The 16,554-nt window shown below is 56.6% G+C and overlaps 1 protein-coding gene across 1 annotated transcript; it reads right to left on the reverse strand.

Moving 5' to 3' along the window:
• Positions 1-368: 368 nt before the first annotated feature.
• Positions 369-8,848, reverse strand: LOC113884158 (scavenger receptor cysteine-rich domain-containing protein SCART1-like). Its single transcript, XM_027528385.1, has 11 exons — positions 8,833-8,848; positions 7,668-7,832; positions 7,130-7,453; positions 5,711-6,019; positions 3,991-4,317; positions 3,329-3,634; positions 2,873-3,190; positions 2,488-2,802; positions 1,073-1,387; positions 811-879; positions 369-728 (listed from the first exon to the last, which is right to left on the reverse strand). Exons 1-11 carry the CDS (start codon positions 8,846-8,848, stop codon positions 373-375), a joined length of 2,820 nt encoding a protein of 939 aa, XP_027384186.1. The 3' UTR covers positions 369-372.
• Between the last annotated feature and the right edge of the window lie 7,706 nt (positions 8,849-16,554).

Below are 16,554 nucleotides of genomic sequence, written 5' to 3' on the forward strand. Positions count from 1 at the left end.
GACATGGGCACACAGCGCTCACACATTCACAGCTCCACCCATCACACTCACACACTCACAAGTATATCAAACAGACCCCATGTGTGCCACACCTCCTGGTCAGGAAAGGCTGCAGGAAAAGGGCCTGGTGAGTTCCCAAGCCCTGCACTGTGGGACTCTTGTGCCACAGAGACCCCAGTACTCCTCACAGCCACTTGGAAGCTTCCTTGGAACAGGGGAGCAGAGCAGTGGGAAGGATCGCCGGCCCCGGTAACAGTCCCGCCTGGGTAGGACACTCCCACCCACCAGGTCCCCCTGTCCTCAACTGGTTCCCATCCCTCCCACCTGTCTGCTCACCCCATGGAGGGGGCAGACAGAGCACCCCCAGATCACTCACCCCTGGAGGGGCAGCCGGACCCCGCTGGACCACTCACCTGCACAGCGCACACCCGCGTCCTCCTTATGCCCACAGTCTCCGCGGCCCCACGGCTGCGCCGGGCAGCCCCACAGGGAGGCCTCGCTGCCCCGGCACCCCACCTCATCCAGCCACACGGGCCCCGAGCCTGGTCCAAAGGCAGCCCCCGCCACGGCGTCCACAGCCCGGCCGCACCCCAGCTGCCGGCACACGACCTCGGCGTCCGCCAGGTCCCAGGAGTCATCACACACGGTGCCCCAGGAGCCAGCGTGCCAGAGCTCCACACGGCCCGAGCAGCGGTCCTCACCCCCGCGCACGCGCAGCTCGCCCTCCTCTGCAAGAGGGGCCTGTGGTCACCGGGGGGCAGGACCCGGACGGGAGAGGATGGGGAGCCGGTTGCGGGGGGAGAGGGGTACCTGGGCAGCTGCCCATTGAGGAGCAATTGAGGGCCTCCCCGGAATCCTGCGTCGCTGTCCCTGACGATCCTGTTGGATTTAAATAGCGGTTCACCAGGTGTAAATGCTCAGAGAAGCCTCAGAAGGGAACCTGTGGAGCCCAGTGAGCCCACCACCCCCAGACATGGGTGAATGGCAGCCTCTGTGGATGACCTGTCAGGACACTGAAGCTGCCTCGAGGGCCCCCAGAGTCTGCCCACCTGCAGTAGGTGGCAGGGCCTACCTGCACAGGTGATCCAGACCTCCTCTCCACGGGTGCAAGAGTGCGGGTGCCAGGGGGCTGAGGGGCACTGCCACAGCGTGGAGCTCCGCAGCCGGCGGCACTGGATGTTGTCCACCCAGGAGGTGCCCAGGCTAGTGTGCCCCGGCCTGTTCTCCAGCCAGCCCCGCTCCCCACAGCCCAGCTGCTGGCAGATGATGGACAAGGAGGCGTCCTTCAGGGCGTTACTGCACACGGCCCCCCACGTTCCGTTGTGGAACACGTCCAACCACCCAGCACAGGGCCCGGCGCCACCTCGCAGCCTCAGGGCCACTGACTCTGGAAGACAAGCCACTCGGGTCAGACAGTCTCTGAAGGAGGAGGCCAAAACCAGGGGCTCCCAGCACCAAGACCCATGCCAAGCTAGGGCATCTGACATCCAGCTCACATCCACCCCACATCCCCATCCACCCCCACCCAAAGACGGGAGCAGCTGCCCACAGGGAGCCAATTTAAGCCCCAGCTCTAACACTGCAATCCCTAGTAACTCCACTGACTGTAGAAACCTGTCCCTGGAAATCACTCACATACAGAATAACCCTTTTAAACAACTGTAAAAATTCAACAACAAAAAAGGAACTAGCCCGATCTCCGAGTGTGTCACTGGCCCTGGCTGGTCAGCGCCCAAGTAGTGTCTTGTCACCCTGGGGCGGCGAAAGCCCAGGAACAAGGGGTGTGTTAAGCCGACTATCATATGACCACATAGTGGAGTAGGACACAGCCCTCTAAAAGTAAGTCAAAAGGGCCCGCAATACATCAAAATACACACATGGGGATAAACCGAGGCATTGAGGCATGAATTGCATCTGACGGGACCGTAACGAAGTAAACTAAGCTTAGAAAATAAATGGCAGGAATTACACCTGTGACAGAATAAAAGCGGCCACTCAGACCCCCGCCCGGCCCCGCCCCTCACCGAGTGTACTCCCAGCCCTGGGTCTGGGCTGACCTCTGACCTTCCGCCAGCCAAACGCACGGGGTGAGGGTGACCGGTGCCCGCTCCACGCCTGGGCCTCATGAGCGCCTGCCTGCCTCTGATCTCCCCTGGGAACCCCGCTGCTGCCAGGCGGAATCGGGACAGCAGAGTCCCCACCCCTGCCAACAGCCAGCCCCCTGCAGAGGCCTGTCCGCCAGCGAGAACCAGCAGCTGCCTGAGGAGCCCCGAGCACAGAGGAAGGAAGAGCTGCAAGCTGAAAACACAGTGGAAGTTAAACCTGCCTCCAAGGACAGAAAGACCAGAACGGCCACGAGCGAAGTGTGAAGTGGACAGCGCCTAGACACCCTCTCCCCGGAAGCAGGACGAACGAGCAGAGCCCCCACCCCCACCAGATGAGTGCCAAGGAGCGGCCCTGGGACGGCACTCGGGTCTCAGCACCCACCTGAGCAGAGGGCACCGGCGTCCTCCTTGTGGCCGCAGTCGTGTCGGCCCCAGCCCCTCGACGGGCACCGCCACAGCGCGGCCTCGTGGCCCTCACAGGCCAGCTCGTCCATCCAGATGCGCCCGGCCCCGGCCCCGAAGTGCGCGGCCCCCGGGGCGCCGAGCGCGTGCCCGCAGCCCAGCTGCCGGCACACCACCTGGGCGTCCCGCAGGTCCCAGCCGTCGTCACACACGGTGCCCCACTCGCCCGCGTGGAGCAGCTCCACGCGCCCCGCACAGCGGCCCGGCCCCGCGGCCAGGCGCACCTGGAGGCTCCCTGCCGAGGGAGAGGCCGAGTCAGGGCGCGGGGCCCGGGAGGGGGTCCTGGGGGCTGGGCCCGCACTCACCCGAGCACGCGACGCCCGCGTCCCGCGACGCCCCCGCGGACACCAGCGCGGCCGCCGACACGTTGCACCGCGTCAGGCGGGGCTCGGTGCCCGCACAGCGCACGCGGCTCAGCCCCAGGGGCACCGCCCCGCGCGCGGGCGCCGCCGCCTCGTACGCTCGCTCCGCCGCTCCGCAGCCCAGCTGCCTGCACACGACGGCCGCGCCGCGCAGGTCCCAGGCCTCGTCCAGGACGCGGCCCCACACCCCGTCCAGGGACACCTCCACGCGGCCATCGCAGCGGCTCTGTCCGTCCCTCAGCCGCAGGGCGTCGGGGAGACCTGGGGGCGGGGTGCGGGACACTGCAGGGCGGCGCGCCGGCGGGTGGCACCCGGCCCGTCCCGGGCCGAGGACGCCGCCTCCCGGCGCAGCCCTGTGCGCTCCCGGCCTCCCCTCCGGCCGCGCTCGTGCTGACCCACCTGAGCAGACGGCGGCGGCTGCGTCGCCGGGGCCACAGGCGGGCGCCCCCAGGGTGCTCACGGCGCAGCTCCACAGGTAGGGCTCCGTCCCCACGCAGTGCACCTCGTCCGGCCAGGGCGCGGAGGCCCCGCCCCCAAAGTGACCCCCCGGGGGTGTGGCCACCGCGTTCCCACAGTCCAGCTGGTGGCAGAGGACCGTGGCGTCTGCCAAGTCCCAGTGGGCCGCGCAGAGGGGCGCCCAGGCCCCCTGGACCTGGAGCTCCACGCGCCCCTCACAGGCGCTGCTGCCGTTGACCAGCCGGAACTCTGCAGGGGGAGGGGTGTCGGCGTCGCTGCCCCCGCGGGCCCTGCTGTTTCTTCCCTTCACACCCGGGGTGGGGCTCCCGGGGCCCCTTCTCTGCCAGCTCCCCACCCGCCTCCGCGGCAGCGCCAGCACACACATGTGTGCAGGACTCTGTGCCGGCCTTGGGGTCACATCCCTCTGTCCCCAAAGCCTGCTCCCTCTCCTTCCTGCCAGCAGCCCCCCGAAGCAGCACTTCCTCAAGGGGAAGGGCTCACCTCCTGGCGGAGGCCCCTTGGAGCTGGGCCAGACGCACCCCGAGAGGGTGGGGGCGGCACAGAGGGGCCTGGCAGGGAGGGGGCAGGGCCCAGCCTCGGACCACCCGCCCCCGTGGCCTCACCTGAGCACCTGAGCCCCGCATCCTGGCCGTGCCCACACCGGTGCCCCGGCTCCCGAGGGCAGTGGAACAGCAGGGACTCGTTGCCCGCACAGCGGAAGGCCTCGGCCCACACGAGCCCCGGGCCCTGGCCGAAGTGGGCGCCCTGGGGTGTGGACACGGCCGCGCCGCACTGCAGCTCCCGGCACACCACGTGGGCAGTGGCCAGGTCCAGGTCAGCGTCACAGACGGTGCCCCAGGTCAGGCCACGCCTCACCTCCAGGCACCCAGCACAGGAGTGCTCGCCACCCACCAGCCGGGCCTCCATGTGTCCTGTAGGCACAGAGAGTTCACACCATCCTTCCCTCCTCAGTGTGTTCATCGGTACTCCCTCCCACCCAGGGACCCCCCGGGGCTCCGCACACCCACAGTGGTCTCTTCTTGCATCCAGTCCCTCTTACAACTTCCTGCGGCCGTTGGAGCCCCTCACTTGCCACAGCGTTGGTCCGCAGTGGTCACAGAGCAGTTGTGCCTGGCCCTCCTAGACGGCCGTGTTCGTGTTCCTCCCCCCACAGCCAGGCTGCCTCTAAGCACTGCGTGGTGGCAAGTGCCTGTGACCCTGAGGTGGCAGGTGGAGACGGGTACACCCAGTAGGCCTCCCGAGGAGCGTGGGACCTGGGCTGCCAGCTTCTCGTCCCATCCAGACCAGGGAGCCCTGCGCTGTTTTGTTGGCTCAGGCAGTTGAGTGAACTCTGAAGCTGTCTGGTGTGTTTCCAATAAGCCCCAATTACAGTTGAAGTTAGCCCAGAGATTCTCAAAGCTGGCTGCACCCTCCTCATGCGGGGGGGTGTTGAAAAATCCCCTAAAGGTTCTGATGGATTCTCCCCATGAAGGGCCCAGTGGACCCCCAGAGACAGTGATCCCCCGGAGACAGTGATCCCCCGGAGACAGTGATCCCTGAGCACCACAATGCTGGTCACTGTTGCGCCTCCTGGAGAGAAGGGCAGAGAAAGGCACCAGCCGGCTGCCCTGCACCTACTCCTCCTGCTGCTCCTGTGGCTGAGGCTCTGGATGCCAAGGTCCATGAGCACAGACCTGCCACGCCTCAGCATTCACTGTGCCCCGTGGGTGAGCCTGGGCGTGCTTTCTCATCCCTCCCGCCCCTTTCTTTATTGAGGTCACTGGGGCTGAGCTTCTGTCACGAACAAGCAGGGCCTGGGCCATCGCCTGAGATCAAGGTTGGGCACAGGCCAGCCTCCTCCCACCCCACCTCACCTCCCAAAGCAGCACCCTAAACCATCCAGCTCTTCCTTTAGACACGAAACGCACTTTCAAAATTCCATCCTGCACTGATTCTTTGATGGCAAGGCCTTCAAGCGTGTGTGTGCAGCAGGAGAGCGACCACTTACATGGCTCAGGAGCCTCTCAGAAGAAAGTACTACTACCTCTGTTAGAGAACCCTGGAAAGGCCTAATCCAAGGAGGAGGACCGTGGCATTTCTGGGGAGAGTCCTCTTCCTCCCCTGGCCTCCAGGAAGCATTCCTAAAATCATGAAACATTGGGCACCAGTTCTTCATTGAGAGGTCACCCAGCTAACCCCACAAGGGGACACAGAGACCAAGAACCTCAAAAGTTACGGGCAGCCCCAGGTCAACTGGGGTTAGGCCGTGGACGCCGGATCTAAAGGGTCACAGGGCTCTAAAGGATGGGAGAGCGGCCTTCTTACCCGAGCAGATCACCTCATCATTCGAGACACAAGGCTTGAAGTTTGCCCAGTCGATCTTGCAGTTCAGGACGGTTGGCTCAGAGCCCTCACAGCCAACAAACTGCTGCCCCTTTCTGGGACCTTCTGTCTCTGGCAGGGGGCTGGGGGCCTGCAGCATCGAGCCACACCCCAGCTCCTTGCAGAGGACGGTGCCAGCCTCGAGGGACTGCGGGTCACAGGAGGTGAGTGTCTGGTTGGAGTGCTGCAGCCCCGGGACGCCAGCACAGGGGCTCCTTCCACCCACCAGCTTTATCACCACCTCCAGACCCCCTGCAAAGCAGGAGTGAGTGTCAGAGAAGAAAGGCAGCCATGCCACCAGCCTTGCAGGCTCACCTCTCAGGCTGCAGGGTCCTGCCTGCTCCTTGGGGACTGGGTTCTCCCTGTTTCTCACGGCCGAGCTCCCAGGCCCCCCTGCCTGGCTCCTCCACTTTGTGTCCAGAACAGTCCCCGGGAGTCCTGGCTTCGCCTCTGAGATCCTGCACCGGCCTTCCAGCACCCACCCCTGCCCTGCCACCCCCACCCACCCCGAACATTCTACCAGAGGAGGACAGGACGCTCACCTCCCCCACCCAATAAACTCCACTTGCCACTCCCGACCCCCACCTTGTCCAGGATCCCAGTCCCACCTCAGCCTTGGGCACAGAGAACCCCACCACCATGCTCTGACCCCTGCCCCTCACTCCCGTGCCCCCCAGCCCCCCTCGTCCAGCACCCACCCCCACTTCCTGTTGATTATTCCTCTTTTCTGAAAGTCGGCACTCCCAGCCCCATCCCTGACCCCACAGCCCTGACTGAGCCTTCTTGGAAGTGCTGCCAGGTCTGCATGCAATTCCTTGCAGCCCACCCCCACCCCCCCGTGCGGGTCTTCCTCCACACACACGTTCCGAGCTTACAGCTTGATGAGTATAGGCAAATGCGTCCGCGTGTAACCACCACTCAACCAAGACCCAGCCTTCCCACTCCCCGAGGGGTCGGGAGTTTGGCGAGAATCGCTTGCCTGCTGAGAGTGTCAGGCTCGGTTCCCTGCTGAAACTTTGGGTGCCTCTGAGCGCCCCTCCACCAGCCAGGCTGGACTAGCATCTCCCTGACTCCCCGACCTGTGGAGCGGGAATCTCATCGCCACTCTCGAGTCATCAGCCTGAGGGCCACATAGATGCGACTTGCCCATATGGACACTGCTCAGAGCACTGGGACGCTTCTGAGCCCGGTCCCCAGGCCACAGGCCCTTCCTGTGCTTCTGTGATAGCTGCGCACCCATGGCTGGTGGGGCCCCTTCCCTGCCCAGTGGGAGCAGGACTGCAGGGTCACCTCTTATTCCCAGGTCCAGCACAGGCCCCAGTGCGGGCATCAGAGGAAATGGGGGGCAGGGGCAGCCCTTACCCATGCACATCACAGCTGGCACCCAGTCGTGCGGACAGGGCCGAGGGCCCCAGGCACCCAGAGCGCACTCCTGGATGGAGGACTCGTTGCCCTGGCAGGTCAGGCCGTGCAGCCAGGTCTGAGCCATGATCTCAGGGCCCGGGACCCCCTTGGGGGCACCCAAGGGGGCCCCACAGTCCAGCTCCCTGCAGACCACCGCGGCCTCCGGGAAGCCCCAGGTGTCTGTGCATGCGGTACCCAGCTGGCCCTGGTGGCGGAGCAGCAGGATCCCGTTGCAGCGGCTGATGTGAAGGAAGATGGTCAGCTGCTCCTCAGGGGCTGCTCCTGTGGGAGATGCAGACTCCGGTCAAAGAGCGCCATGCAGACTCTGACCCCAGACCAGAGGGGTTTTTCCAGGAGCCCAGAAACAGGCCCCCAGAGGCCCACGGTCCTTTCATGGGAAAAGTACAAACCTGTTCTGAGTGAGCTCCTAACACCCCCAGCAGCACTGACTGTTTCGGGGCCTCCGGGCTGGCCATGCTGGGGTCCTCCTCCCCACCCCCGATGCCTGCATCTTCATCATGAAGGTGCTGCAGAAGGAGCCCCAGGGCATCTGCCCCAACTCGGTCTGGATCCCTGGGGCCTTGGGCCTCTGAAGCAGCATCCAGGCCCTTCTTTCCAAACCTCAAGGCTGCCACCTCCACCCCCAGAGGACAAGGGGGCTCTGAGAGCCCACCACGGGGCAGGCGAGGACCAGGCCACCGTGACCACCCTCCCAGGGCTTTCCTAGCAGGAGAGGGGAGGGACTCATGGTTCCTGATCCTCCTGGAAAAAGGCAGGACATGGCTCGAGGTGGCTGGGGAAGCACGGGGACCTCATGAGGGCAGGCTGGGTTGGCTTGTGGGATGGTGCTCAGGCCCAGGTGAGGGTCAGGGAGAGGGAGCAGGTAGGTGAGCATCCAGAGACCCCAGGTGTGGGAGGGACCAGCAGCAAGGGGCCAGAGCAGGGCACAGCACTGTCTACACTGCCCCCAGGGCAGAGGGCCCATCCTCCCTGCCTGCCCATCAAGGCCACCAAAAACCTGCTCATGCTCCTTCACCCAGCTCTCCAGAGATGGCAGGTGCACACTCGCACACTCACACACATGTATGCACAATCGCCTGCACACTTGAGAGGATTCAGAATCCCCTCTGTCCCTGTCCTGACTCAGAGGATACAATCCCTCCCAAGGGGTTCACTGCCTGACCAGGGCAGCCGTGTGGCCAGAACCCATCTGCAGCAAGGTCAGAGTGAGGGCCAGCCCCACCCTGGCTCCGGTGAGAGGAAGGCCCGGCAGTGGCGACAGCTGGAGGAATGCCCGCCTCTCCCGGGTGGCGTGTCAGGGCACCTGTGTGTTTCCTAACAAGGCCGCAGCCGGAAGACAGGGCTGGGACACACAGCTTATGCAGGACACCTCTATGAACAGGAGCATCCCCCCCGCAGTCCCAGCCCAGAGAAGGGCAGGGAGAGTCAGCCAGGTCAGGATGTGGGGTCAGGGCAAAGCCGGCTGGGGCCACCGCTTGGCACCGTGGAGGCCTTAGGGGATTTCCTTGACATGAGAGGAGACTGGCTATCAGTCTGAGACTCAGAGAAGGAAGACTGAAGGGCTCCTGGGAGACCAGAGAGGCCAAGAGAGAAAGGTTAGGAACGGAGGGAAGCAAAGCTAAACCCGACCCCCTCCCCACCTCGCAGACCCTCCATGGCTCCAGGCCCCTGCACAGAGGGAGGAGGGGAGCTCCTGAGCCCCTTGGACCAGATGCTGGAAGCTTCGTGGGGGTGGCAGGGTGTGCGTGGGGGCGATGGGCAAAGTGGGGAACGGGAGGTGGTGAGATGGACAGTGTTGGAGGAGATCCCAGACAAAGCACCCACGGTGGTATTTTTACCAACAAACTGTATTTTTAAATCATTCTACACTGTAAAACATCTCAGGAATCATGATTAGTCACGAATGTCAGAACTGAGGCTGGACCCCTGGCACAGGGCATGGGAGCCCATTCCAGCCATACCCAGGGCCGAGCAAGGCCCACCCTTCCCAAGTCAGCCCATCTGCGCTGCCCCTGGAGCAGGAGCAAGACACTCACCTGGGGGAGCAGCCTGGAGGATGAGCACAAGGGGCCCAAGGCCCAGGAGGCAGAGAAGGAGCCTCATGGAGCCACCTGCCCAGCTGCCAAAGTGAACGCCCCGGGGCTGGGCCGCTGCAGTACAGGCAGAGGCTGGGGTGAAGGGGCCAATGAGGGCCCAGAACTCATCAGTGGCTGCACCTGTGATGCTGCACACACAGGCAGCCACTGGGCTGCACAGCCCCGCACACCCCCGTTACCCTGTACGAGCAAGGAGGGCGGCCCCGGGCGGTGCCTCCATCTGGACAAGCATGCCTCTGGGCAGAAGGTGTGGCTGCACAGGCCTCAGGGGCTGCCCCGGTCACTGGGAAGTGTGCAGCTCTGGGTGCCTGGCACCATTAGGGTGCAGGTGGGCGAGGTCCCTGTGCCCAGGACAACACCAAGCCACAACCTGGAAAGGCAGCTCCGTGCCCAGCGAGTTACCTGAAGTGGGCATTCCTCAGCCCAGGTGGCGCGGCGGCGGGTGCAGGCTGACAGTGGGGGCACAGGGGAGACAGCACGTGTCCAGGCAGGGACGCTAGGAGTGGGCACTGCACCAGTGGGAGGGGGCTTCAGGAGACCCAGGGAGGCTGCCACCCTAAGTCGAGTGGTCAGGGAAGACTCGGTAATAAGGACCTGAAGAACGGAGCTGGAGAGTGTCATAGGGAAAAGCTTCTGGAGCAGAGGGAGCCGGTGTCAAAGGCCCTGGGGTGGGAGAACCTTGCCTGGTCCTGCAGCAGCCGGGGGCCCTGGGGCTGGGGCAGGGCAGGGGCAGGAGAAGGCACACGGAGATGACTGACCTCCACCCGGGGGACAGGAGCCCCAGGGGGCCTGAGAGGACATGAACAGTGTGACCCTCACTCTCAGGTTGGCAGGGGAGAGACTGCAGGGAAACGGTCTAGGAGGGCAGGCAGGGGCCCTGGCCAGGGCTGGGCAGGGTCATGGCAGGAAGGGCCCTTTTGCAAGTGAAACTGACCACATCCACCAGATGTGACGGGGGAAGAATCGCAGGTGGACCCAGGGACTGAAGGAGCAGAGGTGAACTACAGCCAGAGACAGGCTGCTTTTGATACGAGGTTGAATTTTTCAAAGATAAGATTATTTGTGTTTGCACTTCGTTCAGTCACTTCAGTTGTATCCGATTCTTTCCGACCCCATGGATTGTAGCCCGCCAGGCTCTGTCCATAGGATTTTCCAGGTAAGAATACTGGAGTGGGTTGCCATGCCCTCCTCCAGGGGATCTTCGCACCCAGGGATTGAACCCCCATCTTCTGCGTCTCCTGCACTGAAGGTGGATTCTTTACCAGTGAGCCACTGGGGAAGCCCAACATTAAATTTACCAAGATATAATTAACATACCATAAAATTCGCCATCTGAAACTAAAATGCAGTGGCTTTTAGTATATTCACAGCACCATTTAATTCCCGAACACTTTGTCACCCCGAAAGGAAACCGCGTGCCCACTGGCCGTCACTCCCCAGCCCCTCTCCTTGCTCTCAGCCCCGCCACTCGCCTGGCCTCTGCCCCCGGATTCGCCGAGTCTGCCTGTTTCTCACAAATGGAATCAGGCAGCACGTAGCTTTCCCGTCTGTCGTTGAGCTTCGTGTGTTCAGGGATCATCCCTACTGTGTCTGTGCCAGGCCTGTCTTCCTTTTACGGCTGAGCAGCATTCCATTGGGTGGATGGGCCCCCCTCCCAACTGTCAGTTAATGGACACTTCCGGGTGTCTTCCGGGTGTTGTGAATAATGCTGCTGGGGGTGTTTGTGCACAAGTCACTGTATGAATGCACATTTCCACTTCTCCTGGGTGTGCACCTAGGAATGTAACCGCTGTGTCACGGCTGACCTGAGGCGGCCTCTGAGGCTGGAGGACTGCCTCCCAGAGCAGCTGCACTGCTCACATTGCTGTAGCCCCGCACTTTGAGAAACTCAGAAGGACAACGCAGATAGTGGAGCGCGGTTCATTACACAGGCGGGCCCAAGGCAGAGTCTCCTCGAAAGAGTTCTGCTGCTGCTAAGTCGCTTCAGTCGTGTCCGACTCTGTGCGACCCCACAGACGGCAGCCCACCAGGCTTCCCTGTCCCTGGGATTCCCCAGGCAAGAACACTGGAGTGGGTTGCCATTTCCTTCTCCATCCGAAGAGTTCAGGAAAGGTCAAAAGGAGACACCGCGGGTCCGTCCACTTCCCAGAATCCCTCTCGCCGGCATCCATCTTGGCTGAGCGATCATTCTGACTCAGAGTCCTTCCTGGCGGCGCACGCATGGCTCAGCCAAGATGGATGCCGGCGAGAGGGATTCTGGGAAGTGGACGGACCCGCGGTGTCTCCTTTTGACCTTTCCCGAACTCTTCTGCTTGGTGGTGGCTTCTTAGTTCCGTATTCCTTACCAGGACCTCCTGTCATAAAACAACTCATGCAAATGGTTAGGGTTAGGGTTAGGGTTAGTTACTAGAGAGCCTGGCCAGGGTGGGCAGTTTCAGTCAGTGTGCTTCCCCTAACACTCTTAGCCAAGGACCCCAACCAGTTTTTGTGAAAACTTTATATACCTTAAGTGTACGTGTCCAAACCCACCTCCCCAAATTCCCTGAAACAAGTCTGAACAAAGGAAAAGAAAGATACAATCAAAGTTAACCCGTGATTCATACGCCTTAAGCCTAGGTAGTTAACAGTGGACAATTATCAATAGGCCTGTGGTCATACCCAATAAGCATAATAGAATTTATGATTCTATTCAGTTACACAGATAATTAGGGTATTCTTTTAGGCAACAGAGAGTCTAGGTAGGAGCCCTGGGGCTCTTCCTTCCGGGGGCCTGGTTTTCCAGGTGGTATGTCGTTTCCATGCATACTGGGCATGGAGCTCAAAGTCCACAGTCCGGCCCAAGATGGAGTCCTGCTTTCAAGACGGAGCCTGTTCTGTCTGTTTCCTCCTTCATCATGTCTGCCTCCCGAGTGTGAGGGCTCTGACTTCTCCGTCTCCTCACTGACACTTGTTAGTGCCCCCGCAGTGCGTGTGCGGTGGAGTCTCCCTGTGGCCTTGCATTTCCTCTCTGGCTGACGACGCTGAGCATAGTTTCATGCTCTTGTTGCCCATCAGCACATCTTCTTTGGCGAAATGTCTATTCAGGTCTTCCACCTAACTTGGAACGGGGTTATCTTTTCATTGATACGTTGTAAGAGTTCTTTACATTTTCTGGACATTTAACTCTTATTAGATATATAATTTTCAGATATTTTCTTCTATTCCAAAGGTTACCTTTTCACTTTCTTGATATTGTCCTTTGATGCATAAAAGCTTTTAATTTTGATGAAACTCAATACACCTTTTTTCTTGGTTGTTTATCCTTTGGGTGTCATTTCTAAGAAACCACTAAGTCAAGGTCATGAAGATTTATCCCTATGTTTTCCCTAAGAGTTTTATGATTTAACTTTTAAATTTAAGTCTTTGATGTGTTTTTTCTTTTTTCTTAAATTTATTTCTTTATTTTAAATGAAACAAAGATGAATATTTTTAATGATAAAAGGTACAATTCACAAAGAAGATAGACATCATAAACCATTACACACCTTAACAACAAAGAAACAAAGATACATAAAGCAAAAATAAGAAGAAATACAAGGGAAAATAAAAGTACATAATCATAGTGAAACATATTAACATTTCTCTGAGAATGTTTTATCAAGCACAGGAAAAATAAGAATAGGAGCATCTTGAATGATGTTGAGAGGGTAACCGGCAGGAAGGCCAGGGGTCTCCAAATGGAGGAGACAGAGTGTCAGGTATTTTTTATCTCTCTCTTAAGTGGCAGGAGGAAACAAACTAATGTTAGATTTTTTTCCTCGTCTCTATACAAATTTAAAAAGAGGTTTCTCTTAAAATTCTGTGTTGCCATAACAACACCTGGGTCCACCTGAACTTAACTTTTCTCAAACCTTGAAGTAACCGATTTTCTTATGGAAATGTTTGTCTTCAACCACGTCAATGAGCCATGTATTCTGTCTTCAGGTCGTTTCTAAGACCCAGAACAGACTTCACAAACCAGTATGTTTTTTACTCACGCAAATGTTCTCTTAAGCTATGTTAATGAGACTGATTGAACCAGAGACCAAATTGCCAACATCTGTTGGATCTTCAAAAAAGCAAGAGAGTTCCAGAAAATCATCTATTTCTGCTTTATTGACTATGCCAAAACCTTTGACTGTGTAGATCACCACGAACTGTGGAAAATTCTGCAAGAGATGGGAATACCAGACCACCTGAACTGCCTCTTGAGAAATCTGTATGCAGGTCAGGAAGCAACAGTTAGAACTGGACATGGAACAATAGACTGGTTCCAAATAGGAAAAGGAGTACGTCAAGGCTGTATATTGTCACCCTGCTTATTTAACTTACATGCAGAGTACATCATGAGAAACTCTGGGCTGGATGAACCACAGGCTGGAATCCAGATTGCCGGGAGAAATATCAATAACCTCAGATATGCAGATGACACCACCCTTATGGATGAAAGTGAAGAACTAAAGAGCCTCTTGATGAAAGTGAAACAGGAGACTGAAAAGGTTGGCTTAAAGCTCAACATTCAGAAAACTAAGATCATGGCATCTGGTCCCATCACTTCATGGCCAATAGATGGAGAAACAGTGAAAACAGTGGCTGACTTTATTTGGGGGGCTCCAAAATCACTGCAGATAGTGATTGCAGCCGTGAAATTAAAAGATGCTTATTTCTTGGGAAAAAAAGTTATGACTAAACTAGATAGCATATTCAAAAGCAGAGACATTACTTTGCCAACAAAGGTCCATCTAGTCAAGGCTATGGTTTTTCCAGTAGTCATGTATGGATATGAGAGTTGGACTATAAAGAAAGCTGAGTGCGGAAGAATTGATGCTTTTGAACTGTGGTGTTGAAGAAGACTCTTGAGAGTCCCTTGGGTTGCAAGGAGATCCAACCAGTCCATCCTAAAAGAGATCAGTCCTGAATATTCATTGGAAGGACTGACACTGAAGCTGAAACTCCAGTACTTTGGCCACTGCTGGGGACCAGCCCCGGCTGATCCAGGGTATTCGAAGGAGAGACAGCGTAGGCGAAGATCAGGAAACAACTGCTTAATTAAACGTTAATTAAGGATATAAACAGTAATAGAATAAGGATAGCTCAGTGAGGAAATTCAGTGGAGAAAAGAGGCTGAAATAAGGATAGCTCAGTGAGGAAATTCAGTGGAGAAAAGAGGCTGAAATAAGGATAGCTCAGTGAGGAAATTCAGTGGAGAAAAGAGGCTGAATAATTCAGCCAGAAGGTAAGAGAAAGAACGACATGGTGAGACCAAATTTCAGTGAACAAGGCCCGCACTTTATTTTCCAAAGTAGTTTTTATACCTTAAGTTATGCATAGAGGATAATGGGGGAAGGGGTAGAGTCAGGCAGCAAGCCAGGCTTTCTTCCTGCAAACTTACCATATGCAAAAGCTTAGGTGATTTACATCATCTTCTGGCCCGGAGGCCTGTTAACATTTTAAGACCCTTTCTTCAGAAAACTTATTTTTCTCTAAAGGTGATTGGTCAGGAGCCACCCTCCAAAAGCATTAGATAAAGTTGCATTCCTACAGAGCAAAGGTGTGGTGGGCTATAACAAGAAAAAGAATTAACTCAAGGGTCCCAGGTTACAAACATTAAAGCTACTACTTACACCAATTATATTAATCAATACACTGCCAGGGACACAGCAGGTAAGGGATATGGAAACTTAGCAGCAAACATTGGCCCAACAAGTGAAAATCCCTTCACCAATACAATTTCTAATCAATCTTTTTAACTACTCAAAAGAATCTGTGTTTAGACAGTTTAGAACATCTCCTGCCTCTCACAGTTGGGAGGCTCTGAACAATCACATGTGGCCGGAAAAACCTATTCAGGCAGGCTAGAGGATTTCCAAAGGAGTTTGTAGGTTGAAACACTGTCACACCCAGGAATTATTAACTGGAGCTGTAAGCTAACTCTTTTTTCAGAGAGAGGTAGTGGGGGACAGCCCCCGTAAAGTCAGAGGTGTAGGTGAAAGCACAAAGCAGAAAGTAGGCAGACTCTGGTTTTGGGTGTAAATGCTCGAGAAACTTCCAGGGGGACTCCTGAGGCTCGATCCCGCCTTTGCGTGTGCCAAGCCTCCTTCCTCATGACCTTTGTCATGGGCGGAGCTCCTCACGCTGGCTACCGGCAGTGATAGAATTCCAGTTGAGCTATTCCAGATCCTGAAAAGTGCTGCACTCAACATGCAATATGCACTCAATATGCAATATGCTGGGTCCCGGCAGGCCACCAGATGCAAAGAAATGACTCATAGGAAACAACCCTGAAACTGAGAAAGATTGAAGGCAGGAGGAGAAGGAAATGACAGAGGATGAGGTGGTTGGATGGCATCACTGACTCAACAGACATGAGTTTTAGTAAACCCCAGGAGGTGGTGATGGACAGGGAGGCTTGGTGTGCTGCAGTCCATGGGGTCGCAAAGAATCAGACATGACTGAGCGACTGAACTGAACTGAAATTTATGAGACTGTATTTGCTTGGAAACCTGCCTTTCTTCAAGATTCATGTCAATCATTTTATGGCCCAGGACAACTCACCTTGTGCCAATGTTATCTCAAAATGCATGTTGTGGGTGAGGGGCCTGGTGCCAGTCTCTGAGTTTTGAGACATTTCCTTTCTCTAATTAGCAGCCTGCTAATAGTTATGAAACATCTGGCTAAAGACTAGCAGGGGGCACTATTTCTGCCCGCTTCTGATGTCTATGTAAGAAGCTGTCTCTATCTCTTTTATACTTTAAACTTTAATAAAACTTTATCACACAAAAGCTCTGAGCGATCAAGCCTCATCACTGGCCCCAGATTGAATTCTTCTCCTCTGGAGGCCAAGAATCCCAGCATCTTTCAAGGTTCTGCAACAACCTTTCAATGTCACTAACAATTCAAATATAATAGATTTATATCTAATTAATTTATGTTAATCATATCCTACAGAAATCTATTTAAAATTTGGTATCTCATATGTTGTTATTAGATGTCCACAGGACATTTAGAAAAACTGGCAAAGTAGAATTCTTTTTTGTGTGTGTGATCCAGTTATACGTATACACATATATTATTTTTGAAATTATTTTTCACTGGAGATTATTATAAGATATTGACTACAGTTTCCTGTGCTATACAGTAGGCTTGTTGTTCATTGCATATCTATTTTTTAAAGTTAGAAATCTAACATTCTATTTATACTAAGTCAAACAAGTGGAATCAAAATGTCATAAATGTTTTGGTTAGGCA

Source organism: Bos indicus x Bos taurus, chromosome 26, assembly GCF_003369695.1.
Source record: "Bos indicus x Bos taurus breed Angus x Brahman F1 hybrid chromosome 26, Bos_hybrid_MaternalHap_v2.0, whole genome shotgun sequence".
Lineage (NCBI taxonomy): Eukaryota > Metazoa > Chordata > Mammalia > Artiodactyla > Bovidae > Bos > Bos indicus x Bos taurus.